Source organism: Conger conger, chromosome 18, assembly GCF_963514075.1.
Source record: "Conger conger chromosome 18, fConCon1.1, whole genome shotgun sequence".
Lineage (NCBI taxonomy): Eukaryota > Metazoa > Chordata > Actinopteri > Anguilliformes > Congridae > Conger > Conger conger.
The window spans coordinates 23,090,560-23,099,982 of NC_083777.1; the positions used below are offsets into that span (position 1 = coordinate 23,090,560).

General features: G+C 50.5%; 1 protein-coding gene across 1 annotated transcript in view; it reads left to right on the forward strand.

Annotated features, from left to right (window-relative positions):
• The window catches only part of LOC133118645 (uncharacterized), a 38,627-nt gene extending 29,687 nt beyond the window's left edge, over window positions 1–8,940 (forward strand). The window contains exons 19-32 of the mRNA XM_061228771.1: window positions 29–114; window positions 549–687; window positions 1,206–1,358; window positions 1,720–1,869; window positions 2,184–2,325; window positions 2,585–2,699; window positions 2,958–3,165; window positions 3,679–3,848; window positions 4,731–4,833; window positions 5,445–5,761; window positions 6,265–6,343; window positions 6,869–7,032; window positions 7,613–7,724; window positions 8,280–8,940. Of these exons, the coding sequence (XP_061084755.1) occupies window positions 29–114; window positions 549–687; window positions 1,206–1,358; window positions 1,720–1,869; window positions 2,184–2,325; window positions 2,585–2,699; window positions 2,958–3,165; window positions 3,679–3,848; window positions 4,731–4,833; window positions 5,445–5,761; window positions 6,265–6,343; window positions 6,869–7,032; window positions 7,613–7,724; window positions 8,280–8,368 (2,027 nt within the window). The 3' untranslated portion in view covers window positions 8,369–8,940. The remainder of the gene's footprint in view (window positions 1–28; window positions 115–548; window positions 688–1,205; window positions 1,359–1,719; window positions 1,870–2,183; window positions 2,326–2,584; window positions 2,700–2,957; window positions 3,166–3,678; window positions 3,849–4,730; window positions 4,834–5,444; window positions 5,762–6,264; window positions 6,344–6,868; window positions 7,033–7,612; window positions 7,725–8,279) is intronic.
• The last annotated feature ends 483 nt before the right edge of the window (window positions 8,941–9,423 follow it).

Below are 9,423 nucleotides of genomic sequence, written 5' to 3' on the forward strand. Positions count from 1 at the left end.
AGCCTTCTGTCCCCTCTCTCCTCCGTAGACGACATTGACATCCGTTTTTACGAGGAGGACGATTGTGGCTGGGAGGCCTACGGTGACTTCTCTCCCACAGACGTCCACAAGCAGGTCAGTTCTGGAGCAGGAGCTGCAGTGGGAGCTGATAGCAAGGCTTCATAGCACAGCAACAGAGGTTCCTGTCCATTAGCCAGTAAATATCAGCACACCATGGTTAATTTCAGGATTGGTTCAGTGTCTATGGGCCCTGTGTATATAGAGAATTCTCCCTCCCTTCCCTCAATCTTCATATCCCGGATCTGGAGTGTTTCCTGTTTGACTGACAGGTGACTCCTTATAGGTTAAGTTTTCACTGTAGGAAGTTGAAAGTTGGACAGAGCCCGGGTTGATGTATCAGGTAGTGACTATACTTGAGCAGCATACTCATACTCTCCAGCACTGACACTACGTGGAAATGGAGAGCGCTGTTCCCTATCGCTGACATCACTGTTTGTGCCGTGCCCCCACCCCCACCCCCACCCCACCCCCACCCCCACTCATTGCAGTATGCCATCGTGTTTAAGACCCCGCAGTACCACAGCACGGAGATCGATCGCCCCGTCACCGTGTTCCTGCAGCTGAAACGGAGGAAGGGGGGAGACTGCAGCGAGCCCAAACAGTACACCTACGTACCCCAGGTCCTGGGTGAGTCACTGCAACAGACTGTCTCGCCAGGGGGCAGGGGATGTCCGGGGAAGTGCTTACACATCATGTCAGCAGTTATCACCCCGGTCCCCGACGCTGGGCTTGATGCAGTGACACATTTGACTGTTTATCGCACTTAGCTCCATCAGTTGCCATTGGAGATGGATAAATATTTGTCATGGGAGCGGGGGGTGTGATGAGAGGAGGTGTTTGCGTCATGATGTGTGTGCATAGGCGTGTGTGTGTGACAATGTGAACATGTATGATGTGTTTGAGCGTGTGTGTGTGTGTGTGTGTGTGTGTCAGACCATGTCCTCTGTGTGTGTGTGTGTGCGTGGGTGAGTGTAAGTGACCGCATCCTCTGTGTGTGTGTGCGTGTGTGAGTGTAAGTGACCACATCCTCTGTGTGTGTGTGTGCGTGTGTGAGTGTAAGTGACCGCATCCTCTGTGTGTGTGTGCGTGTGTGAGTGTAAGTGACCTCTGTGTGACAGTTTCCTCTCTGTCCCGTTGTCTCTCAGATAAGGAGGAGGTGCATCGTAAGAGACAGAAGCCCCTCCCCCACTCGTATGACCACTGGCGTGGCCCACTGGGGGGCGCTGGAGGGCCAGGACGGGGCCAGGGTGGCTTTGGGGGAGCCGGAGGAGGAGGTGGTGTAGGAGGAGGTGGAGGAGGTGAGCAATATTACTTCCATCAGTCACACAGCTGTACTACCGTGCTGGCAAAACTCTGGGCAACATACAGTACCGGAGATAATACACACTCATTCATGCATATGGTGAGAATGATGATGATGAAGATGGCAGTGAGGAGGACTCCACACTGTTGGCTCCAGGGTTTGATGTGGTTGAGGAGGGAGGTGGTTACCTGTCGAGTTACCTGTCTGTGGTGAAAGGAGAACGCTGCCTCTGAACGGCGTGTACGTCGTGTGCACTGTGAGCCGTACCCAGGGGTGTGTAGCAGCACCCGGCCGGTAGCTCCTGATGCTAGGCGCACAGCCCTGCCTGACGGTCTCCCTGCTCCCCCTCCTCCCAGGCAGCTTTATCTACGGCCAGGGCATGGACGGCGGGAACTTCCACAGAGGGTTCGGGGGCTTCAGTGGGGGCGGAGCGCAGATGTCTGACTCGGCGCAGTCGCAGCCTCCGGCCAGCAGGGGGCCCCTCCAGCAGCAGCTCCTGCAGATCGGTGAGTACAGACACAAAATCACCAACAGAGCAGAATCAGTAAAAACTAACATTATTATGGCCTGTTGAGAGGGTATCCTTTGCATGCTGGGATAGGTTCCAGCACCCCCCATGAACCTGGCCAGGAATAAGTGGATTAGATAATGGATGGGTGGATGGGATTATTAGTAGTAGTAGCAGCAGCAGTTGTAGTAGTAGTAGCAGTAGCAGTAGCAGTAGCAGTAGTAGCAGTAGTAGTAGTAGTAGTAGTAGTAGTAGCAGCAGTAGCAGCAGCAACAGTAGTATTAATGACGAATGTCCTCTCTCCCCCCATAGCCTCGTCTCTGCAGAGCAGGGCGACCCACATGGCTCGCCAGACCGCGGGGGCGTTGCTGGACTACTGCAGCACAGGAGACGTGCGCATCCTCCTGGCTGTGCAGAGACACCTGTGCGCGGTGCAGGACGAGAACGGAGACACGTGAGTCCACCTGTTACCTGTGTAACTTCTTACCTGTATTTACCTGTGTAGCTCTGCTAATTTCACCCGTGTAGCTCAACGGCTGTGCGGATCTTATTGTGGCTACACCATGATTAGAACCACCGACCTTGCGTGTCCCAGTCATTTACCCTAACCACTACGCTACAGGCCACCCCTGCATGCTCACCTGTGTAGCTCTGTTACCTGTGTTCTCCTGTGTAGCTCTGTTACCTGTGCTCACCTGTGCTGTCGTCCCCAGGCCTCTGCACGTAGCCATCATCCATCAGCAGCCTACGGTGGTGCAGCAGCTGGTCCATGCCATCATCAACCTCCCCCAACAACGCATCCTGAACACCCAGAACCACCTGAGCCAGGTACGCATACACCTCAACACCCACAACCACCTGAGCCAGGCACACATACACCTCAACATCCAGAACCACCTGAGCCAGGTACGCATACACCTCAACACCCAGAACCACCTGAGCCAGGTACGCATACACCTCAACACCCAGAACCACCCAGAGTCAGGTGTTACCTGAACATCAACACACTGGGACAAGGTCACAGCCAAACAGCAGAAGCCCTGTGGTCATCATGGCGTTCACTGGCCTCTTTTTTTTTTTACCCAGACTCCTCTGCACCTGGCGGTGATCACCAAGCAGCACAAGGTGGCGGACTTCCTCCTGAGGGCGGGGGCGGACCCCACGCTGGTGGACCGGGACGGGCGGTCGGTGGTGCACCTGGCAGCCACGCTGGGGGACGAGAGCATGCTGAGGGTCCTCCTGTCCCACCTGGGGGAACGGCACGGACACCTGCTCAACACGCCCGACTACAACGGTGAGGGAGACGGCGCATTAATAAACAATAATTATAATCATACAACGACTTCCCTTACAACTGAAATTACTGCTACTAATAATAACAGTCATAATCATGATAAAAATCCTACGAGTACCACTATTTCCGCGACTACGACTACTACTACTAATAACTTTATACAGAGTGCACAAAGTGCTTCACATTAAGAATATAATTATAATTATTATACATTCAATACAGCAAAAATTACACAAAAAACTTAAGTTTGAAATACAAAACCTTACAGCAGCTAGTAATAATAATTCACTACGGATAATTAAAATATATTCCAAAATCACAAATGTTCATCAGTGTGCGTGCTCAATTTGTTATCGTTATAGTTGTAGTTCTTGGATTAGGCGGAACTTCAGTCTTTAAGGTGATTTGGGCGTGAACGCCCTCAGAGTGAGGAGGGTTGTAGCGCAGAGCGGCGCAGTGAGGTAGCGTTAGACGCCTCAGGTGTGACCCCCGTCTCCCCCCCCCCCTCCCCAGGGCTGTACCCCCTGCACCTGGCCGTGCGGAGGGGCGGGGAGCACTCGCTGTGTGCGCTCGTGGAGGGCGGGGCCAAGATCAACACCGCCGAGCTGAAGAGCGGCTGCACCCCCCTGCACCTGGCCGTGCGCGAGAACCTCTTCAAGGTGGCCTGCCTGCTCATCACTGAGGTACGCAGCCTGTCTGTCTGTCTGCCTGTCAGCTCATCACTGAGGTATGCCTGTCCGGCTGCCTGTCTGTCTGTTTGTCTGTCTGTTCATCACTGAGGTACGCCTGTCTGTCTGTCTGCCTGTCTGTCTGCCTGTCTGCCTGTCAGCTCATCACTGAGGTACGCCTGTCCGCCTGCCTGTCTGTCTGTCTGTCTGTCTGTTCATCACTGAGGTACGCCTGTCTGTCTGTCTGTCTGCCTGTCTGTCTGTCTGTCTGTCTGTCTGTCTGTCTGTCTGTCCGTCTGTCTGCCTGTCAGCTCATCACTGAGGTACACAGCCTGTCTGTCTGTCTGTCTGCCTGTCTGCCTGTCTGCCTGTCTGTCTGTCAGCTCATCACTGAGGTACGCAGTCTGTCTGTCTGTCTTATCCAACTCTCTCTCTGTCTGTCATCCAACTGTCCGTTTGTCTCATCCGACTGCCTCTGTCCGTCTGTTTCATCCAGCTGTGTCTGTCCACCTCTGTCTGTCACTCTGTCCCTGTTAGTCTCTGTTCCCTTGGACCACCCCTCCAATCCTTCTGTTATTTGTGTCACATCATGCTCCTTGTGTCTATCCCAAAACACCTGTGTCTGACTAGAAAACCAAATCCAGGAGCAGTCTTCTTAGAGGTGTGTGTTATAGAGCCTGGATTGAAAAAGAAGCTCCATAAGAAAAACCTTTGAAAAACCATAACCTGGAGCCATTAGCTATGCCCTAAGCGCCAATACCTTCATATAGCAACAAGTGGCCTTTTCTGTGCAGAAAGGCACCTTCATAAGCGTGTTTGAGTGTCTCGTTCGAGACACCGCTTTAGGCGTTTGTTCGTGACCGTCTCTGACGGCTTGTCGTCTCCTCCCCCCCCCAGCTGAAGGCGGACGTGAACGCGAGCACGTTCGGGGGGAACACCCCTCTGCACCTGGCCGCCAGCCAGGGCTCGCCCACACTGTGTTCCATGCTGGTGGCTGCAGGTGAGTCCCCCGCCCCGGAGACACAGACGCCAGGAAGCGCTCGGCTCCGAGAGGCAGGGCCGGGCGCACAGCAGCCTCAGCAGAAATCAGACCCACATTACCCCGCCTCTCCCCTGGCACCTCCGCAATATCACACAAGGGCACACGCCTTCCAGGGATTGGGTTTTTAATGGACCTATCAAATCACTTTTCAACACATATTCTAGTTTGTTTCTTTAGCTGAGATGGTTTATTAGCTTTGTTGTTTTGATGCGACTGCTGTCGATGTATTTGCATCTAAGCGCAAACTGCTACATGAGTAACCCCCGCTGAAATGTAAAAAATTTAGTCAGTCTAGTCTATTTTAGCCTTATATTTAGACTTAACGTTTTATTTCTAGTACTTTTTTTTTGCAAAATAAGACAAAAATACAGCCAATGAGGTGGGATTTTATCCATTTCAAGTTTATGGAGTTATGAAATTTCACATATAACATTTCAGTTGTCAAACAAACGGTAACGTAAGACAAGCTAATATTTTGTACTTGAGAGAAAAAAAAAAAGAAGAGAGTATTACAAGATTGTGAGTGTGAAGGAGAGTTAATCTCACTGAGCTCCATGTGGTTCCCTCAGGTGCCAAAAAACACCTGGAGAACGACGAGCCGCTCTCCATGAGCTCCTCTTCCTCAGAGGATGATGAGGAGGTGGTGGAGAAGGAGGAGGAGGAGGAAAGGAAAGAGGAGGAAGAGTCGGCCGAGGAAGTGAAAGACGTACAGATGCAAGCGGCCAATCACCCGGCCTGCCCCTCCCCCCCGCCCCCGCCTGACAGAGCAGGGCCCAATCACCCAGCCTGCCCCTCCCCCACGCCCCCGCCTGCCAGAGCACAGCCCAATCCCCGAAAGAGACCGGCTGCAGGACACACCCCCTACGACCTGGCCAAGTGCCAAAAGGTAGTGTGTTTGTGTGTCTGTGTGTGTGTGTGTGATTGTGTGTGCGTGTGTACTGCACACTTGAGAGTACGTGTGTTTGTGCGTGCAGGACTGTGTACGTATATATGCATTGTGAGTGTGTGTATGTGTGCACATGAATGCGTGTGTGTATGTGTGTGTGTGTGTGTGTGTGTTCCTGCATGCAGGACTGTGTGCGTATATATGCATTGTGAGTGTGTGCGTATGTGTGCACATGAATGCATATGTGTATGTGTGTGTTCCTGCATGCAGGACTGTGTGCGTATATATGCATTGTGAGTGTGTGCATATGTGTGCACATGAATGCATATGTGTATGTGTGTGTGTGTGTTCCTGCATGCAGGACTGTGTGCGTATATATGCATTGTGAGTGTGTGTGTGTGCACATGAATGCGTGTGTGTGTGTGTGTGTTTGTGTGTATCGTGTGACAGAGCCCGAGTGGATATGTGACGTCAGCAGTAACGTGTGCGCCCCCCTGTGGCAGGTGAGAGATCTCCTAGACTGCAGACAGGACCCCTGGCCGAGTCGAGCTGCAGCCAAACCCAGCCAGAAACTGGAGGAAGGTGAGAACACGGAACCCGTCTCATTCCCATGGCCCCAGACAGACATTTTAAAGGCTATAGGGCTGGTTGAGGAAGAACTATAAACCAAACCTATATGCAATAAAAAATATCAGCTTATTAAGAGGCCAATAAAGTGTACATTGTAGGGTTGCAAACAACTGGAAAACTCCCTTTTTGGTTTAACCAATATAAAGTTTGGCAAAGATTTTCACAAAGAAAACAAAATGCAGTAAAAGTTATGTCATGAACAAGTATGTCAAGATGTTTTGGCCACTAGTGAACATTAAAAAATGTTTTTCAAATATTAGGTGGTGGGTGGAGGATTTTTTTTTTGTTCCATGAGCAAGTGGAGTGCATGGGTAACAGGTAAAACACGGAGTGATTATGAAACATGAGGAGCATAGGTGAACTGGTCAGGGGTTGAGCCACAAGCATTCTAGCCAGTTAAAGAGGTACCTTTAGCCTCCTGTGCTTCTATTGTGGGCGATGCCTGATGTGTGTGTGTGTGTGTGTGTGTGTCCACAGTGAAGCACCAGATGGACACTGAGACCCTGGAAAAGCTCTGCGGCATCATCAGTAAGAGCCAAGTCCCCTGGACGCAGCTGGCCGAGAAGCTGGGAATGCGGACGCTGGCGCACCTGTACCAGGACTGCCCGTCGCCCTCCCAGAACCTTCTGGAGAACTACCAGGTGAGGTGTCCCCCCCCAGCCCATCCCTACAGGGCCCTGAACAGAGAGCTCCAGGACTCCTGTCAAAATGTTTCCATCCTGTACAAATCATTGAAAAGTGGTCAGATATACCAGTCTCACGAATGGTAATGACCTCAGCTGGGATCAATTCCATTTCAATTCAGTCCCTTTGGGAAAGGAAAAATGAAAAATCCTTATTAAGGTTCTGGATTTTTTTTCACCCGAATTGAAATTAAATGGAAATTAAATTGACCCTAACCTTGGTTATAATATTGACCCAAAAGAGAATTTGTGTGACTTTGTGTGTGTGTGTGTGTGTGTGTGTGTGTGTGTGTGTGTGTGTGTGCGCGTGTGCCTGCGTGTGTGTCTGTGTGTGTGTGTGTGTGTGTGTCTGCCTGTGTGTGCCTGTGTGTGTGCGTGTGTCTGTGTGTGTGTGTATGTGTGTGTGTCTCTGTATGTGTGTGTGTGTGTGTGTGTGTGTGTGTGTGCCTGTGTGTGTGTGTGCGTGTGTGTGTATATGTGTGTGTCTGTGTGTGTGTGTGTCCACACATACCTGTGCTGATGAGTGATCTCTCTGCAGCTGGGTGGAGGTCAGGTGGAGGGGCTGGTGGAGGCTCTGCAGCATCTGGGTCTGAATGAGGGGGTGAAGCTGCTGAAACAGACGGAACCCAGAGACAAGGCCCAGAACACAGGTACTGTACCCCTCTCTCAAACCAACCAGCACCTTCTGCACCCCTCTTTCTGCAGGGACGCCCTTAACCCAACTCCACCCTGTATGTACAGGCAAACATCTGCACCATGGTCTGCCATGACTATCACATTACATTAGCTCGCTAGCAACCTAGCGGTCAACTTGGTTTTTGACACAGTGAAAGACTTGACAAACTAACCAAGTTGTCAGGTGTCAACAACTAGCTAACCACCTAGACAGTTAGCTACCCAGACAGCAACCAATAGCTTCTGATCCCACTGGAGGCTGAGGCAGCAATATTGATATCACTGGGATTGATTAGTATTGGCTAAATGACTCCGATCATAGTGATTCAGTTTATTTTCATGTCACGTTCTGCTAGAGAGCTGCTGAAAGCTATATTGTGAGCCTGTTAGCGGGCGCTCTCAGTGATAAACTGTTAATTCCAGAAGGAACACATCTCAAAACTCAGTTCAGATGAAGGCAGCAGGTTTTTTTACAGACCGCCCCACCCCCCTCCTAACCCGTAACCGTGTGCCTGCTCTCTGCCAATCAGACGGCACGGAGGACAGCGGCTTCGGCAGCCAACTAATGGAGGAGCTGAGAGAAGGGGAGGCGGAGCAGCCCGTGCTGGCCGACCAATGAGGGGAGGACCCCACCCGCCTGCGCGGGACGACCACACGGGGGCGCTCCTGTCCACCGCGAAACCTTCAGAGGGTGTGACCGCTCCCCACAGAGATGTTTCCGGATTCTTCTCTAACGACGGTCCCGACGACCACCCTGCATAGCTGCAGCTACCAAGCAGCGTCGTAGCCATAGCAACCCGCCAGTCGCCCTGGAGACAGCCCTTCAGTCCCCGCCGAGGTCTGGGGCTAGGACAGTGTCCCCAAAATTCTGGTGCTGGTGTCATTTGAAGCTCTGCCAAAGTTGGACCATCCCTACCCCCGCCAAATTAAAAAAAAAATCTCTGTTCAATTACGATGCATTGCAGAGGATACGGATTTCACACAGAAAGCATGCACTTTTATGGCTAAACCAATCTGAACTGTTATTTTACTAATACTGTGTATTCTTGTGTTCTTGTTTTTTGCTAAATATGTACAGCTTCATGAAACCTTGTATGGTGGCAACTGTTGTGTATAGAGGTTCAGCTCTTCAGACAATGGGTTATAGTTTTATTTACAATAAAGTTGAAGCAAGTGTGTTGAGAAATCGAATTCCAGTCGAAGTATTTCCTTTATTTTAATAAGCTTGAACAATAATGTCTGCATCGTTAGAATGGCAGTAGTTTTAATCTGGATGCATTAACAAATGTTGTTCATCAGAAATGATTCCAAAGAAATTAATTCATGTTATGTTATGGACGAGATTTCCCTTTCCTCATGTACTGTAACAACATGAACAAACATACAAGGACTCTTTTTAAAACACCTGTTTATTTTTCCACTATACAACCACCCCCCACCCCCCCCAAAAAAAAGGAAATAAGCTCATATACAAACAAAGATTTCTTACAGAGTCAAATCTTTACAAGCAGCTGACAATTGTACAGCTAAACAGAGTCAGACATTCCAAATATAAACATTTCCGGTAAGTCTCACATACTTCTAACGCCACCGAAATACCACCAAACCCGCCCGCTCAGATTGCAGCAAGTATCTTATGAGGTACCGACTTACAAAACAGCTTTAAATACAGTA